The 18,646-nt window shown below is 52.5% G+C and overlaps 1 protein-coding gene across 1 annotated transcript in view; it reads right to left on the bottom strand.

Moving 5' to 3' along the window:
• Positions 1-17,027, bottom strand: part of SIM1 (SIM bHLH transcription factor 1) — a 47,698-nt gene extending 30,671 nt beyond the window's left edge. The window contains exons 1-8 of the mRNA XM_050894453.1: positions 16,852-17,027; positions 5,946-6,028; positions 4,806-4,895; positions 4,570-4,678; positions 4,362-4,447; positions 2,983-3,182; positions 2,764-2,870; positions 1,698-1,845 (exon numbers count right to left, since the gene is read on the bottom strand). Of these exons, the coding sequence (XP_050750410.1) occupies positions 1,698-1,845; positions 2,764-2,870; positions 2,983-3,182; positions 4,362-4,447; positions 4,570-4,678; positions 4,806-4,895; positions 5,946-6,028; positions 16,852-17,026 (998 nt within the window). The 5' untranslated portion in view covers position 17,027. The remainder of the gene's footprint in view (positions 1-1,697; positions 1,846-2,763; positions 2,871-2,982; positions 3,183-4,361; positions 4,448-4,569; positions 4,679-4,805; positions 4,896-5,945; positions 6,029-16,851) is intronic.
• Positions 17,028-18,646: the final 1,619 nt, after the last annotated feature.

The raw sequence follows: 18,646 nt of genomic DNA, 5'->3' as shown, positions 1-18,646 counted from the left end.
TTCTGGTGCAAAACCACTCTAGCGTGCTAGCTGCCTTTGGGTTCCTTGTTTCTTAGCGCTACGATACGCTGACTTCTGTCTTTGCAGTTCCCCGTTCACCTAAGGCAAGTGCTTGGACTTAACTGAGAAGCATAAAACGCGAAAAACACAGAAAGGGGCTGGTATAGGGGAAATGGACATACAAATGTACGGAACAGCTAGAACAGAGGTGATGATGCCTCTGGTGATCCGCATCCTTGCTGGGTGAATGCCAGACTATTACGCCGCCGCGCCCCGCATCCCTTTTTAAAGCGAATAAAAGGGATTTTCTTTAAAGGCGAATCGCAGTTTACTCCCTACACCAGAGCGCTGACCCAAATGTATGCTTTTTCATGCAGGCGCAATAACCCCTGTCTCTCCAGCTAAGAGCACGGACGCCCGTTATCACCTTACGTACCAAAGTGATTACGTCCTAGCAATGCGGGCGCCGTGATCCGCAGCCCCTTCCCCACCCCACCAGCCGCGCCTGCACACATGGCCAGAGCCCTTGCCTCCGTACCGAGCCACTTCATTTTGGGCTACCAAACCGCTCGCCACCTACGCACGCACGAAAACCCGCAACGGCAAGATCGCCTTGCTGCCATCGCCGCAGTTTTAGGAGAGGGGAGGGTTGTGCCTCTCAGACGTTTCCAACACCTACATTTGCCTCCAGAATAAAAAATGAGCAGCAGAACAGAGGAATATTCAGCCCCGAGGATCAACGAGGTGCCGCCGACCTGGCCGGCCCTACGATCCTGAGGAAGCATCAGCGCTGCCGCCAGCAGCTACTGCCGTGTCCAGAGGAGATGCGAACAATCACAACGATAAACACTTCCAAATAGTCCGACCGAGCTTCCCCTCCCTCACTGGGCCCCTGTTTCAGTTTAAGCAGCATAGCTAGAGCACAACCTAGCAATCTCCAAATACAAGGAGATGCGTTGAGATATACAGTATCTCAGCAGTCACTCTGATTTATTTTTTTTTAATTCTATTTTATTTTATTTTTTTTTAAAGTTTAACTGACCCTTCTGGTCACCAACTTTCTTTGTGGTTCACTGTAAGGATCGCTCTCCAAGAACAAAAAAGAAATCTCGGAGCTTTGATAGAGACTCTGGATGAAATTAAGAACTTCAAACCCCAGATTTTTGAAAAGAAAAACAGATGTCCTGTTTGTTGAGTATAAATAAATCCGTACGTGGAAACCTTTTTTTTTTTTTTACGCTGCATTAAATTTTATTTAATGCTGGGTGCATTTAAACTGTAAAAAAAAAAAAAAGAGGGGGGGAAGTAGCAAAATATTTGGGTGACAAACCTCTAAATCTTTTCCCCTCTCGAACGAGAAAGAAACAGGCAGACGGGAAACCCTTCATCTAGATGAAAGTGTTCAATGTGTTTCCTAGCAGACCTGGCGAGCCTGCCCTGGTCAGTGCGGCAGCGAGGGGGCTCAGCAGCCGTGATCGGGGAAGGGGGAAGAGCAGGGCGGGAGGAGCGGCCGCCGGGCCCGGCCCGCAGCGCGGCCCTGCGCGGGGCGCGCAGGCAGGTGACGGCCGCCGGGCGCTCGGCCCCGCTCGGCCCGCTCGGCCCCGCTCGGGCCCCGCTCGGCACCGCTCGGCCCCGCTCGGCCTCGCTCGGCTCGGCTCGGCCCCGCGCAACTTGGAGCGGCCCCCAGGCTGACTTACGTGAGGACGTAGTTGACGCTGACGATGCAGTGCGGGCGGGAGGAGCGGCTGTTGTGCACGATGGTGGCGTAGCTCTGCACCCACACCCAGCCGCCGTGCTTGGCCAGGAAGCGGTAGTACTTGGTGGTCACTTGCCCTTTCACCAGCACTGCGGGGACAAAGCGGGGAGAGCCTCAGCGCGGCTCCCGCCTCCGTTTTGATCGGCCCTGGGAAGGGGGTGCACCACCACCAACCACCACCCCCCAGGCCCCCGTGGGCGAGGAGAGGGGCTGGGAACCCCTTAGCATCACCTGGGGAAGCGGCGTGGACCGAAACCCCCGTGGGCAAGGGTGGCGGAGACCCCCGGGCGTCCCCAAACCAGAGCTGATCTCTCCCACTCGTTAGCAAAGCCTATTCGGGGAGATTGGTGGGGCAGGGTGAGTAGACCGGGGGGTTGAATCCCCCCCACCCCCAACCCCGACATATCGTCATCGAGATTTAATTCTATAAATCTGGCTTTGGGTTTTATCTCTTCTCGTTACATTCTCTGTAAGGAAACTTACCGGAAATTAATATCCTTTTTATTCATCTATCCATGTATTAATGTCATCATGATATCAAAATAGAATAAAGAACAGCTCTCGGAATCGGGCTCACTACGGCAGTCAAAATTAGATACACAGATAAGATTTGTGAGACTTGGTGGAAGTGGAACAAACGTATTTGAATTTCACTGGCATGGCTTTTTGGAGCAAGAAAAAAGGGTTTTCCTAACCGGAATTTGAAGTGAACTGAGCGCCTGAGGTTTGTGCGGGGGAGTTCTTGTCCTACAACCAGGAGCTGAGGAGGGAAAAATAGCCTTTCATTGCCGATCCCCTCCATCTCCCTCCTGCCGCCAGCTCGGAGTTTAGTCTCTAAGGACTTGTTTCATTAAAACCTGCTGCAGATTTTACTTATTCTCCCCTCCAGTGAGCTGGCTTTGCCCGTTACGACCCAGAGGTCAATCCTAGCAAACCCAAAGTCCATCTGCAGTGGGAGAAGGCGGGGGGCGAGGGGCAGGGTCTCTACAAGAACAGCATCTCCTTACACAAGTGATGCGCGCATCGCAGGTGGAAGGTGTCACAGCCGTGGACGTGGTGGTAAAGGGTCTTCTCTATCAAGTCCTGGGGCTCGTAACCTGTTAGTTCAGCTACCCTGCAAGAGACACAAGCAGCAAACATCAGTGGGTGAGAGGACAGGAGAGGAGGCCTGGGGGAGAAGAAGGGAGGGGCTAGGGGAATAGATTTGGAAATAACCCCAGCTCTACCTGGAATCTAAGAATATGAGCTTCATGTCTAGGCTGGCCCGAAACATGAACATATTGCTGTGGAGCTTGATCTCCGTCACGGCGCTGGGCGGCAGCGAGTGGCCCACGGCGACCAAGCCAACGTTTTGGTAGCAGCCGTCGAAGGGGGACATGTCCAGGCTGTACTGGCGGATCTTCAGGTACCCGCTGCAGTGAATGACCTGCCGGAGACACAGGAAAGCTCGGGGCCGCCTAGCAGGGGGGGAGGGTGTGCTGTGACAGGCGTCCCTCCCCGCGGAGGGGACCCGGACAGACCCGCGCGCCGCCCCGGCCGGTGCCGGTGCGGCCGCCGGGTGCCCGGGACTCGCTGCCCCGCGCCGGCAAAGCGGCAAAGCGGCACTGTCTGCCGGTTTTCTGCTTTTCTGTTTGGGTTGGGGTTGGGTTTTTTTCCATACGAGAGTTCAGCACTGATCTAAGGCCCATTAAAGTCAACGAGATTTTTTTTTTCCACTGACTTAAGTGGTTTTTGGACCACCTCCTAACTACGCTTTTATTATTCTTCTAAAAAGGAAAGACGCGGAAGTGCCAAGCCAGTTACAACTTTGTAATGAAGAGTGTATGCGTGTGAGAGAAAGAGTTTACATGTGTGCATATGTCACATGTGTAAGATATGTCTGTTATATAGATAGAGCAGACACGATCCGTAGCCAGAATGTATCTTTGGACGTAGACTTAGGTATGTCTCCTAAATGGATCGTTGCAGATGACTGCTGTGTACTTCCACCCTTACTTCTCTATTATTAGGGTGTTTGTTCCTGGAGTAAGTTCAACAGATGTTCTTGTTCCACGGCACAACATCTCCTCGGGTTATAGGTACCCTCCGCTCTTCGGCGTTGTGCAGCTGACACAAAAGCAGCGAGAAGGTAGGAGAGCAGGGGCTGTCCTCACCGAGGAGCCCTGAGCAGAACTGTGTGAAACACCCGGGCAAAACCCTTGACTTGGAGAGCTGCCCCTGAAGCTGACGAGTTACCCAATAAAGAAATAAATTAACCCAGGGCTCCCATTGTGTCACCTGACAGCTTCCACAGACACCTCGGGAACGTCAGTGGTTGTGCGAGGTTCAGTTTAAAAAGCAAAATAAAACAAAAAAAACCCACGGGGAGCTCGATTGCTTGGTTTTGTGGTTTGAGCTCTTTAACCTGAAACTCGGAGAGAAATTCTGGCTCTGAACCACATGAAAGAGTACCGGGCTGGGACAACCCCCGCGGGCAGAGTGCTCACCCCCACTCCTGTCCCTGTTTTCACCGCCCGCCCAGTGTGCTCGGCGCTGCCGGAGCAGGGGCGCGGGAAGGCTGGGGGGGGGGGGGGGAGAAAGGGGGGTCCTGGCCGTGGGCACGCACCTTGTAGCCCCCGCAGGTCAGGCCCGCGTTCCTCTTGGCCAGGACGCACTTCATCCTCAGGAAAAAGGACCTCTCGATCTCGTACTCTGGGAGAGGGGAAAGGCAGAGGTAGGGTGAGCCGCGGGCTCCGCCGCCCCTGCGCGGTCCCCTCCGCGGTCCCCTCCGCGGCCGCGCAGGCCAAGCGGGGGCGCAGGGCTGTGTACTTTACCCTGAACAAAGTGCGAGTGGTAGGGCTGGTGGGCCGTGAGCACCGCCGTCATCTCATCGTGGTCGGCGGGGTGGATGTACTCGTAAATGCTATTGCCGGTCAGCTCTACCTGTGAGAGAGGAGGAGGAGGGGGAGGAAGGGGTTCATCGCCGGCACCGCTCACCCTCCCCACACGCACCTCCCCTGTCAGCCAGGGGGGGCAGGCAGGCACGGGGGCTAGCGGCCCCCCAGCGTACCTGCGACAAGCCCAGGTGCACCGAGGCGGTCTCCGAGATGTACATGATCTTGCCATCCGGAGCCACGACAAATATGAAACCGTCCAACGTCTGCAGAAAAGGGTTGAGGGGTGAGAAGTATAAATACGTCAACAGATAGACAGATAGAGCCACCCATGAAGACAGATTTCATGAAGTACCTGTCCCTCGGATTTATTTTAGCGAACAGGCATCCCTGTTCAGGTTGTGATTATTCAAAAAGTTGGAAGGAAATGGACAAGTACCTGGACAGGAATCCCTCTAAAGCTCCTGGACCCCTGAGATACAACCCACTTCTCAGAGGGGCCGAGCTCAAACGTAATGCAAAGTGCCTGGGAAGTGTCTAAGAAGAGGTCCTGGCTACCCGGTGATTAGTATGTCGGTCCCAGAAATCCTGAACATTTCTATCCTATTTCAAATGTCACTGGGGGTTTAGCGCTTGGATATTTGCTAAAGAAACTGTAAGCGAGCGAGGAGGATCTAAAACTCTCCGTAGTGTAAATAAGGGACAAGAGAATTTATCAGACACATTTCAGCAGACATAGATGGGACTTCTGGGTGTGCCGAGAGCAGAACAGGCTCCCAAAAGGCCACACAACCCCACCGAAAATGCGTGGTGACGGCAACAGCTAATATTCCTTAATATTTCAGACAGCAGTGAGTTTTCAAACGTGTCCTACCTGTTTTGTGTCTATGCTCATTTCTGTGCCTGCTGAGCCCAGGACAGCCTCCTCCAACCTACCTCTAGAGCTTCTCCCTGTCTCTACGCCACCCTGAGCTTCAGCGCATTGACGGGACTTGTCACCTCGTTAATAATCTGGGGGAAAAGTCACCATGCTCCTGTATCCCGGCACACCGGGATACACTGTGAATCCCTCGCTGCGGACCCTGTGTTGGACGATGCTGGGGCAAAGGACCCGGAGGGACCAAACCACAGCCCCATTAAAACGCACGACATTCAACCGCGACGGTTCGTGTTTCTGAAGCTGTTCCCCTCCCGCCCCGCTTTTTATTAAACACGTGAAGAGTTAAAAATTAGTTAAGGTGGCAATTAAAAGCTCAGAAGAGGGAATGATTTCTTTAATCATTAATACCGTATGGCTGTCGTTTCCAGACCAGTACCTGCAAAAGATGGGATCCCAGTTCCCGTCCAACATTATCCAGTGGGCTGGTTCGGCTAGAGTGGCCCCAGGCTTCTCCAAGTCCTGTTTATTTAAGACACACAAAAGAAGTAAGGTGAGGAGATGAAAAATTGACTCGTGTTAGCCTGCTGGCGAGGAACTTCTTTTCAATTTTTTTGCTTGTATTCGCTCTAAAACATGTATACATGTAATCTTTGGAAAACTAGACATGATTTCGTTGCACAGAGAAGCCTCTTCTGTGGATTTTTGTTTAAAGACCTAAGTCCCGTGAGAGATAAATACCAAAATACCTATTTTGAGTTAACGGTGAAGTTAATTCCTAAGACCTAAGTGAAATAGCGTGCCAGATAAAAGGGCTTTTTAGTGCTGCCTTCGGCTACTGGGAACTAGCTCCTTGAACTTCAGGGAAAGAGCTTTTCTCCTAACGTCGCCGAAGGGATCCTGGTCAACGCCGAGAGCTAGTTACAATGAAAGAAAGAGGTATGCGGGGGGAAGCCTTTGATGTCGAGAGAAGGATGCGGTTAACGTGGCACGACGGTGTCTGGGAAGAGAAACCTCTTGGCGGCGGCCAGGCCAGCGATGCGGGTCGGTCCTGCCAGCACCGGCGCGCTGCCTGCGGGGGGTTCCTCCCCCTGCAGCAGGCAGAGCTCGGGCACAACCTGCCGGGTGATTAGGCAGCAGGCTTTGGACGGGGAGCGATAAGGATGGGCTTGGACCCTCTGCTCGGCAGAGATCACTTTCCAAGCTGATCTGTGACCCCCTGCGTCTTTCTCTCTTGGGGGCCACCGTCCTCTCACCTGGAAGGTTTGTAATTACGTATTTGGGGAGGGAGAGAGGAGCGACCAGATGCCACTCACCCAGCTCTCCCCAAGCCCCGTGTTAAAACGCTTTCCCTGTTAGTGATCCCCACTCAAGCCCACGAAAAGCAAACTACCTGTCGCTAAGCCGAGCGCAGTTTCACGGCTGCTCTAAGGCACTTCGGGGCGGCCCAGGCAAGTCACTGTCCGACGGCACGGACCGTCCTCCCTCCTGCCCCACGAAGCCGGGTCTCCGGGATTCACCTCCCTCCCCACCATCCCTCCCTCCCCGCTGCTCTGGCGGGCGGGATGGGTCTCTCTGCAGGGAGGGATGATCTGCCTCCAAACAGCCCCCTCCAGAAATTAATCCCTCCGGACCTGTCTAATGGTTCAGACGCCGCTTGTTTTCTCTTATGCAAAGTGAGGAGGAATAAAAGGCAGATGGAAATCACTCCACCGGACTAAAACTATTTATGGGCGATGCCTTTTCACAGTGTTGTTGCTGAAATAATTTAAACGGGGCAGTTAAAACCTTTTACGCTTATGCCATGAAAGAAGACTCAGCCTGACACGCACAGACACTAAGATAAAGTAAAAGGGAGGAAAAAAATACAAATCCTGATTGATGGCTGGGGTGCGGATCGCCCGGAGGAGGCGAGAGCCGAGCCGGCGAGGTCTCCCTCCCGCAGGGCGGGCTCGGGGAAGGCAAGACCCCGTTTTCCGGCTGTTTCGGGGCAAACAGGCGAGGTGGTGACAGCAGGCAGCCGCGGCATCCCTCGCTATTGACCGGCTTCACCTAGGTGTTTGCCAGTCTAAACAAAGCTAACGATTTCCTCCGCGCTGTTTGAACGGGGCATCCCACGGCGGCCCTCGCCCGCCCTGCCCGCCCTCCCCACCGCCGAAGCGCCGGAGCGATGCGCCCCTCTCGCCCCGCCTTTCCCTCTCTTCTCCCCCTTCCCCGTCCACCTCTTCACGCCAGCTTGTCTCTTCACCGCTCCTACACTCCTTCCTTCCTTCTTAACTTCACAGCCCTACAAAGGCAGGAGCATCTCTCTGACCTGGCCCCCATCCCGCAGCCCCAGCGTGTACCAGGGTGCCAGCCAGAAACAGGCTCCTTCCCATTAATTCCTCCACGCCAATTAGCAGGGACCCAGTTTCCTGAGCCCCTGGGCTTCACTCCTCCCTGCGGCCTCCGGAGCGGGTGGACCCGCGGGGGATGCACCGGGGGCTCCGCAGGCACCTCTCCCCCCTCCCCCCCACCGTCGGGGAGCCAGCGGAGGGTCACCTCCGCCCCCCGAAATCAGCAAGCAGCTGGCAAATCTTGCACAGCTTCCAGGGAAAGAGAGAAAAACCCGCTGCATATTTGTTTTTCCCGAGCTCCTCAGAGGTTTCTCTGCTGGGGAGCCAGGACGGCCCGTTACAGCAGAGGCGGCCAAGGCGGCTCCTTGCGACGTCCCCCCACCTGGAGGGAAATCTGAATGACAGGTTTCTGTATTCAGGACTAAATCTGCGCTCTCCGCCTATGATTTAAGTTGCTTATTAATCGAAGTTTACGGCTCTAATTATTCTTCTTCTAAAAGGGAAAATAACCCGACCCCGGCGGGTTAATGAACAGCTCATGGGCATTACAGGTTAACCTCCCCCCGGGAAGGCGGTTCTTCACGGGGCGCTGAACTCCTCGCTATGTTTCAGGTGGAAACCCCGCGCTGCTGGGCTGTGTCTGTTAATGGTTTATAATTAAACGTTTTCACTTGTCTATCTGAACCGGCTTTTTGAAATCCTATCACATGAGACGATTCCTTGTACTTGCCAGATGTTTCAGGACTTTCAAGTCGGAGACTATTTCTATTCACTGGCAAGCCCAGCCTCTCCCAAATCGATGGGCTCTCCTGATGCCCCTTAAATACTGTTTTTAAAGATTATACGAGAAGACCTCTCCATTAATATTCCCTTTTATTTTTCCCCCTGTCTATTCGCTTTAACTTCCAATTTCCTTTTATCGAGGGGGCAAACTGTGATTTCTTGCACTTGACCTACCGCAGAAAATTCTGCAAATCCTTTGATTGTCTATTTAAAACAAAACAAGGAAATCAGCTCTCCCTTTTGCTTCAGGATTATGCTTGGAAACAAGATCTAAAGATTCTCTTGTAATTTGGAGAGCCAACAGCATAATAGGTTTGGAATAGAAACGAGCAGCTTTGTGAGGGGAAGGATAACTAAATCGTTTTTAGGCAAAGGATTTTCCCAGCTAAAGTGGCCGAAGACAAAGCAAAACTTAATCTATTTTGGAAGATTTCCAAGATATGCCACATTAACCTTAGCAGATAAAATTTGCTTTCTTCCCTGCGTCCCCTCCCCCACCAAGGTCTGGTTTATCATATTTACATAAGTAGCCTTAGAAGGGATGTATTTGTTATGGATCTAAGGAGCTAGCGAGCTCACATTTCATTTGGAAATAGAGGCGAAGTTTTACTGTTGCTTAATACTTGATGCATTGTGGAACCATTTCCATTTAAATACCACCGACCCACGGATTACCTCAATGGACTGGCTGCATGGGTTTTGTAATTTCCTGAAAATGAGATTTCGATTTATAAAACAAGAAACCAATTAGTAACCAAATGAGGCGAAGTAGATCCACTAAAATTGACCTAATCCCACAGGCACTATTTAGGCCAGTTCTTGGCGAATGAATGATGAGCAACCGTCTAGTGTAAGCTCAAGGCATCATCCAGCTGTGTTATTCAAGCAGCAAAAATAAATGGATCGAGCTTTTCTTTCGGAATGAATTTGATACTCTTGACAAAATGTGGATTATAGGCTCCTACCTAACAATCTCCTCCACTCGAGGATTTTTTTTTTTTCCTAAGAAGATAAACAATTTGGGCCACAAGAAAGTGTCCACTGTCAATAGGAAAGGGGAAAAAAAAAAAACCAAAACCAAAACATTTTAGCCAGACTCTTGCTTAGTTTGTGAGCAACATCCTCGCTACCTAACAGTGTGCGCCAAGACTGCGCCGAGACTGCGCGGACCCTGCTCGGAGCGAGCGTGCTGACTCATCGTTTCTCTCAGCGTTTCCCAGTGGAAAACCACTGCGCTTTCCACAGCAAAAAGCATCTCCGTCGGTTTCAGGGACAGCTACACCGGCGAGTCCATGTGCAATGCCTTCTCCCCAGCCGTGCCCACCCCCGGCACTAGGCAAGTCGGTCCCCACCGACAGCCTGCCCCCCAAGCCAGGCTCACGGCCAGCGCCGCAGCGTTCGGCTGCCTTGGCCCTGTCCTTCCCCTCATCTTTTGATTGATGCAAGCCTTGATGCGGGCAGCCAATGGAGGGGTTGGGTGGATATCGTCCCTACCCAGTGGCGATATTGTCGCAAGAAGCTCCTCTGTCCCACGGAAGGGGGAAGAGATTCCTCAATCATTTCTAATTTGATCTAGGCAAAGACGGAGGAAGGCAGGCGCAGGGAAATGAGACTCCAGGAGGCCCGGGCAGCTCCTTGGCCCTGGTTGATCTCCGGGTTACTTGTCCCTCTGTGAGCATCTGCAGCGCAGAGCCCACCTCGACCCCCTCCTTTGTCTGGCAATAGCAAAGGGGGGCGGGGGTGGACGGTGGGGGTGGGGTGGCCAGAAGATGCAAGCCCTTATCTACTTTGTGTTGATTTGCCGGCTTTTAAAAGCGGTTACCACGATTTCCCCAACGGACTATCCGTCACGAAATCTCAGCGCAATCCGGATTCACGGTAGCGAAAAGAACGGCAGAGCGGGCGATTTGACGTCCCCGTTTAAAAATCACTTAGTGGAGAGCCCAGCCTGAGCTCCAGATCCGCGTCTTTGGGGGCCAGGCTTTGAGGGGCAGCTATCTCCGGGGAGGAGGGGGGCGGGAACCCCTGGGGACCCCGCCGGGGACTTGCCCCGGCGCCCTGCCTGCCCGCACCGCCCGGCGAGGCCCACGGGCGCGGTTAGCGGTACGAGGCCCACGGAAGCCGTGCAAGATGCTGGCTTGGAGACGGGGCCCCGTAGGCAGAGAATTTTCTCCTGTTACTGAACGTGGGAAGAGGGAGACGCGCAGGGGGCTCGCCCGGAGGCAGCCCGCTGCTGCGGGGCCGCGCCGGGAACTCTTGCTTAAGCCGGGCCTAAGGAGCTCCACCGCGCGTTTCTCTTCCAGGCGCTTCTTAAAACTCCCTCTCCGGGCAGCGGCCCCCGCCGCCCCGCTCCCGGGCTCTCCCCGCCGCCTCCCGGGGGCCGCGGCCCGGGGACGTCTCCGCTCGCTTTTGTTTCGCTGCCTTTGCTTTGCCCTTTTAACAGCCGCTCTCTGCTTATTAAAGATGGAGGAGAGGCAGCTCGCCCGCCCGCGCCGCTGGGGATGCTGACTCCGCGGAGGGCGAGGGATGCGGGACCCCCGGCCACCTCCGCCCCGGGGCTCGCCCTTTCCCCGCGGCACCCAGGCAGGCCGAGCCCCGCTTCAGCCTCCCCCGCGGCGCTGGGGAGGCCGAGGAGGGGCGGCCCCGGCCCCTCTCCCCTCCCGTTCCCGCACGCCGGCTTCGTGCAACCTGCTGGGCGAAGCCGCTCGTAAAGGTTTACCGCGGGCACGGGCATTTCACCTCCGTGTGCAGCTCGTAAAGCAGCACCTTCCCTGTCTCCCCATCGCCCCTCGCTGGCACCGCTGCTGCCTTATATCCCTCCCTGCAGCTGCTCTAGGGAGAAGCGGGGCACGGAAGGTTGTTTGGGGAGAGGGAGGCAGGACAGCTCGGTCCCCATCTTCAAGGCGGTCATTTTCCCTCGCTGCCCGGGGAAAATGACGAGTCACGGCACCGGGAGCCGCAGGGACAGAAGCTGTACGTCCTAGTCACCGGCAAGCGAAAAGGCAACTGGATGTTGTGTCGAGGAATTAGCTTGATTCGATTAACCATGTAATTAAATAGTCTACCGCCAGCGCTCCGTTTTGCCATCGCCTAACGCCCGACAGGGCTGATTTCTCAGTTAATTTAACAGGCAGTGGTTAATGATAACTCAAAATCTCGGCCAAATGAGGCTTCTGTGAAGGAGTGGGTCGCCGTCGGAGGGTTCAGACGAAATGGAATAAGCTATGTTTAAAAAAAAAAAATGCTGCTCATTTCCAACTGCCTGCGGAGGCCATTAGCAAGGTTTTGTAAAGATTTATTATCTCGGTAAATCACATGTGTTCATTTGAAGCAGAGATAAGTTAGCATCCCGCTTTCTTTTTAAAAATAATAATAAGAGGGAGGAAAAGTCCTGTTGACTAAACAAACAACCCTATTAAGAAAACGGTAGTGGAAATAATGCCGAGACTGATTCATGCTAGAAAGAAATGCCAGCATTTTGGCACACACGGGGTAACGGAATTGCGCTCTGAAATGCAAACAAACGGAACCATACCCAAATTGGAGGGAGGGAAAAAAAAAAAATCAGGGAATTTTTCGAGCGCCAACTACTTATTCGCTTCTACAGAAGATGCTAATTCAAATAGCCCTTATTCCGAAGAAATTGAGGAGGGAAGGGTTTGCATCAATGCACTTGGGAACACACGCTATTTATATGCAAGTTGAAAAATATCCTCCGACATTAGAACCGTCGTATGTTACTAAAAAGGGAGAGGATGTTTCTAAAGAAAATATGATTTTTTCCACTCGTCTCACTTAGCATTCTTTCTAACACATAAATCTGCTTTTTCAACGATCACGCTAGTAGTTTAGTTCTGCACTTCACATTTTAAGTTCACATCAAAACTGGAATTAAACAGAGAGGCAGCGTGGAGAGTAAACTGCAGCTTAAATGAGAAAAACTTCTGTAAGAAAATAAACACTGAAACCTAATGCTCAATCATTTCCCTTAGCAGTAAGAAAAACAGCATTAAATCACCTATCCACGTGGGAAACGGATTTTTTTTTTTCTCCTGCTGATCTCTTCCCCCTTTAAAATAAAACAAGGTTAAGGGTTTCAATATTGAAATGTTAACCATCCTGATTCGGCGAAGTTTATGTAAACGGAGCCTCTGCTTTTGTCTCGAAAATCAAACGCCTTTCCGCGCCGAAACGATCCATCCCCACTAGGACAGAGACTGCAAACCCTCCTTTTCCCTCTCTGTTCGCGTAAGGAGAACAGGACCCTTAAAATATTCTTAACTGAAAAAGAAAAATAAAAAACTCAAACAAAAACAAACAAACAAAAATCTGTTTATTGCACCACTTGGATTTTTTGCTTGGTTGGTTGGGTTTTTTTCCTCTCCCTTCACTTTTTGATACTGGCGAGGGTCAGTGAAGAATCACCCCCCCAGTTACAGCGACCGGATCTTTTTTGAAGGAAAACTCTTTTAGTCCTTCGACATCCCGGAGATTTTTCTAGATATTTTTTGAGGCTACGTTACTTGCCATTAACTGTTTAATGTTCAATTGTAATTTTAGGATTTTTTTTTTAATGAATGTTAACTCACTAGTGAATTTATCAGGAATTTCTGTTTAAAAAAATCTTCCTCGCTGTCCTCAGCGATTTAGCCGATCTTCAGCCTTTCCAAAAGCTGTCTGATCACCGAAAACTACTGTATGTCTCATAGGCTTTCTCCTCCTGAGACAGAAGAGTTTTAGCACTGAAGTGATGCAAGCTACCTAAGTCGCTGAACACTTTTCGCCCTTGACAGTTTTAATCTGCTGGAGACCTAGTAAAGTGAAATCAGGGGTAGAGAGAACAACCCAGGCGTTTTAATAGCTTGTGAGAATTACACAGCCATTACGAGAGGGAGCTCGCTGGAAAAACTCTGCTCGGTTTATCAAGTTTATTCGGTGCCACCGATTTGTGTTTAGATTTCTGGGGGTGAGACAGAAACGGTACCGTGATTATTCTGTGTGTGACTCTCCTGGCATTTTACTCCCAGAAAACTCTCTTGTTTCCAAAATGAATCCGAAATCTGCCCACCTTCTCTCTCTATACGAACCTTTCAGAAGTAAAAATATGCAGACAAATGCACACCGATTCTTTCCGCCTGTCCCCAGCCCCGCGTGCGCACGGCGATGAGGAGTGTATATCTTTCTGTACGTGACTATTTACAACCAGCCCCTATGCAAGCACTCTCCGGGCAGATGGAAATTCGCTCTTGCATCGGGGAGAGGGGGTGTCAGTTACACTGGAAGTGCAACTCGCTCTTACGGAGACAACGCTTCTCTATCCTGACTCCTCCAACATCTCCTTAAATGTATGACATGACACTTTGCCACGCTCCCGAGCCTCCTGCTACCCACCTCCAGCCCTTTGGCCAACTCATCGGGTCTGTCCCGTGTATCGCTTTCCCCCCCAGGGAAAAACAAGCAAACGGACCCCCCGTTAAATCCATCCAACGTCCCTATCCTGCCTCCTTCTTTCAGAAAGGCTTTTCCTTTGGGTGCGTAATTTCCCCGGCTGCCACTACCTGTCCTCCCTTCCCAGCCAAGCAAGGACTTCTTTTTCTGGCTGGGGCCACGGGGAGACCAGGATCACCCCCCTCTTCCTCGCCTCCCCCGCCGCTGCAGCCGGACGAGCCGCAAGCGCCGGCGCACAAGCACACCCGCACCAGGAGCCCAAGCGGCCGCTCCTCCCGCTCCCGCCTCATTCCCGGAGCCCCCGCCGCCCCACGAGGTCCCGGGGAAAATCACCCGGCCCCAGGCTCGGCTCCCGCACGGCCAGACACAGCCGCAGCGCCGGGAGGCCGTTCGTGGGCGAGTCGCTCGTGATTAATCGCGGCACCGGCGAGCGCGGGGAAACCCGCGGCTCCGGTGCCGGGCCGGGGTGCGCTCCCCGCTCCCGCCTCCTCCGAAGTACGTGGGAGGGAGAGGGAACGCGCGTGGGGCCGCGGAGAAACCGCCCGGCGCCACGCCGCGGCCCCCGCTCTCGAGCCTTTGTGCCCAGCCCGCAGTGCCGCCCCCCCCCCCCCCGACCCTGCGTGGGGATGCACGGCTTCGGGGGTGGGTGGGGGCGCGGCGGTCCCGCGTGGATCTGCCGCCCGCTCGGCGCCGGGCCTCCCGCGGCAGCGCGCCTCGGAAGGGCGAGCCCTTTCGTGCCTGCTCGCTGCCTTTCTTTTTAATTTGCAGCTTGCCTTTAATTAGGCTGCGAAGGCTCTGCCGCCTCCAAAGCCCCGCTTAGCCGCCCCCTCTGTCTCCGCGCTCAAATTAGCATCTGCTGCGGCCGGCAGCGGCCCCGGCCCCGGCGCACTTCGCCACACGGTTCCCCAGGGCATTCAAACATCCTGCGCTGCCACCGAGGGACGGGGATCAGCTATTCTTCTCTTCCCATGATTACTCGCAGCCTACAAGCAACACCATATGCTTCTTCTGATCAAACAACCCGCTACATAGGCACCAGTAATTGACGAGACCTGCTCGAAATCACGCAGAAAGGTAGCCTACTGAGACCGCAGGAGTTGACAAATCATTGCTAATAATCCTTTTAGGAACATCATGGGCATCAGAGTTTTCAATAGCTTTATTTTCATAAAGTATGCGCTGACAGTGTAAAGGACAACGCGGTCTCCTTTGAAACAGAGGACTGTCCCGCATAATGATCTTCAAGGTGGCAGATCACATAGAAGAGGAAAGTGGCTTGATGAAGGCTTTAATTATTATTATTTAAAGGTTTCATTTATCCCCTTCTTTGGTTCTAAGTGACTCGGAGATATGGAAGGTTGTTTAAAGAAATTATTGCAAGATGCACTGGATTGGAAATTACTGCTGTGGACTCTAGGTATAAGCGTTCATATGTAAGCGTGTGGGGGGGTACCTCCTCCAGTCCAAATGACTGCCCGATTACATGTTTACTTTTAAAAAGTAGAATTAGGACCAATAGTTCACCGACTTAATCAGGTTTAAAAAAAAAAAAAAAAGGCAAACCAAACAAACCAACAAAACAGGCCGTATACCCACTCTTGATTTGTAAAACGTAATAGACAGCCAGACCGACCGATCGCCTCGAGGTATACCAACAGAAAACGCAGAGGGATATGCCTATATTATGCTGTTTCTTATGTACACACTCTTTTCAACGAAAGATGTAGCGAATTTTGTTATCAGGTCGGAAAAAAGCTCTCAATGCTTTTTCTTTCACGCAGACAATATCTCAAGTGATTGATCTAAATAAAAGATTACTGAAGTATTTTTGATTTAGTTTCCTACTTCTTATAAAAGCAATAGAGTGAGAACACAGGAAAACTTTACTCCGACCCTCTTAACTTTCTGTGCTGTTTGTTTTCGTTGGCAGCCGATCTAGAAGCCCCAACACGGTCGCTTTAAATCCTAATTCTACTCAAAAGCGAGACGTACTTTAGGACGCTTAAGTCTGCTTTTGCTAGACAGGCAGGACTGTTGCTGCCGCCGTGGAAGTCAACGTGAAGTTTACTGTTGCCTGACCGCGGAGGAGAATCCGGCCCAGACTCGGACGCTGGGCTTGCAGCGTTGGGTGGGCAGGGGGGATTGAATGTGTCCGAGTACAAAACTCCTGTTAAAAATCTCCGAGGTCGATTAACGCCTTCAAACTGCCCTAATGGTCCTCAGAGCGAGACACATCACATTCATGATCCGATTCGGTGTGCTCGGCTTGTTTATTTAGGCTGTGTGTGTGTGTGAGCACGCCTGTACCCGTGTGCTGTACCTGTAAACCGCACCTTTGCTCGACACTTGAACTAAGGCTTTAGGACTTTGCATAGACTTATGTAAATATTTACCCATATATTAACTCCCCCCATAGTATGGCTATAAATAGGGGTGAATCGTCCCCTCTTTCGCCACGCACGTGCTTGGCGGGGGATGCACATCTTACTGGGAGACTGGAGGAAAAGAAACTGGTGTTTGCTTTAGCAGACCACGCAGCAGAGCTCAGTGCCTTCAAGTGTTGACAAAAGCACCGTAAGTCCCCAACCAAACCTGTCTTAGGAACTGAAGGGAAAGTATTTACGACAGAGAAAAGTGACAGCGGAGAGCACCCTGCCTCCGAGCACACCACCCCATGCGATTTACCTTTTTTTTTTTTTTTTTTTTTTTTTTAAGTAAAAGCGACAAGCGACACCTGGATCGGAATGGAAATAGAGGCGAATAGGCATTCCCACCTACCTTCTGGAAAAACCACCCTCATTTTTAAATAGCTGGTGGTGAGTCTGATTATGGATGCTTTGTCCAGCTGAGAGGTGATAGCGGAGGGCAGGGGTAGTAATTTCGCCAGTTCATAAAATTCACTGTTTTCTTTCTCCCGTCTAGTCCGGGCAGCATTTTTGGACTTCTCTTTCATCGTGGTTTTTTCCCCCTTCCTTCCTACAATTTAAACTCCAGAGATTCATCCAAAGGTGGAAGGGAAACTTTCAGCTGCCATTCATCTCTCCAGAGCATCAGGCAGTGATTCTGAGCGCGGCCATTACTCTGAGAAACCGTTCAGTTGCGTAAAATGCAAACAAGTATTGAAGACCAGAAAGGTGTTCTTTAAAAAAAAAAAAAAAAAATTCTCTGAAAAGCAGAGTCAATCGGATGGGAAAGGCATTTATCCAATGCAGCTCAGAGACTCCAATCAACTGCAGGAAAAATAAAATAAAAAAGCTAGAAGCTTGCGGCACCACACACCAACCAAATGAAGTATTTCTGGCCTTTTTTCCTACTCATGGCGGGCAGCATAGCTCCTCGGAAGAGGGTCATAATAATCCCTTTTCTTCCCGCGATCCGCTGTCAATCCGAGGCCCGAAACGCCCGGCCGTGGTCTGCCTCCCAGGGCGCTGGGTGACCTCCCGGGAGCCTCTGTGAAGACAACAGCAGTCCTGGGGTGAGAGAGCCGGTACACCACGCCGCAGCGGAGCCGCGAGAAATAATAATCAACAACCAGCCTCCGGCGGGTGTAGTATTTTCTCCCACCAGAGGGGAGAAAGGAAAAAAAAAAAAAAAGTAGTATATTTTCCCATCTAGCGCGCCCGTATAGGAGCCTGCTCCGCACTCTCCTCCCACAGCCCTCGCAGTCCCCAGCCCAGGTGTGCACGGCATGGCCAGAACGAAACCAAGGCAGAAACCAGCCCTCGGCTCCCGGCAAAGGCGGAGGAGTTACCGGCTGGTTTCGGTGCTGGCAGGGCTGCGCCGTCCCCTCCGCGCTCCCCCGGGCTGGCACCGCGGCGGCGGCCAGACCTCCCCGAGCACCGCGCTGCCAGCCCCGCAGCGGGGCAAGCATTTCCAATCCCGGAATATTTCTGCTTTTTTTTTTTTTTCCCTCTCCTTTTTTTCTTTAATTTTCCCCTCGTCTCGGCTGCTCTCCTCATTCCCTGGCTGGGGTCGAGGGGGGGGGGCGGGGAGAGAGGGGTCTGCCCCAGCTGCACCCCAGCCAGGGGAGGCACATTCTGCCCAGCCCTGCCCCGAGCCGGAATCCCCCCAAAGATCACATTTTTCAGACCAAATTATTATTATTTTTTTTTTCCTCTTTTTCCACCGGGGGGAAGCGACCCACAGCCTAGCCCCGCACATCACTGCGGCTCCTTGCTGAGGCTGGCAGCTTGTGGTGGGTTTGTGATCTTCTTTTTTACCTACCTTGAGTCCCTGAGCCCGGCAGCCTGCAGAGAGCTCTCCCGGGGTGAGGAGCCCAACTCTTTAATTGGTTCATTAATGGCACGGGGAAAAGTTTGCGCCTGTCACTGCTCCTCACACCGATGGGCAGACAGACATTGCCGCCTCCCCATCCCCTTTATCGGCTCCCAGGCTCTCCCTCTCACATAACGGGGGGGGGGGGGGTTGGGGGGGGTGGGGGTTAGGGTGGGGTGGAGGGGCGAGGTTGGTATTAATGAAGAATCCCTAATTTGCGGCTGAGAAATGCCTAATAACTTCTTGATGGCTAAAAGCCTTTTAGCACAACTTCATTTCTTCTCCCAGCTTTCCCCCC

The sequence above is a fragment of the Gymnogyps californianus genome, chromosome 3 (assembly GCF_018139145.2).
Source record: "Gymnogyps californianus isolate 813 chromosome 3, ASM1813914v2, whole genome shotgun sequence".
Classification (NCBI taxonomy): Eukaryota; Metazoa; Chordata; class Aves; order Accipitriformes; family Cathartidae; genus Gymnogyps; species Gymnogyps californianus.
Note: the sequence above shows the minus strand (reverse complement) of the source record. Positions and strands in the feature narration are given on the sequence as shown.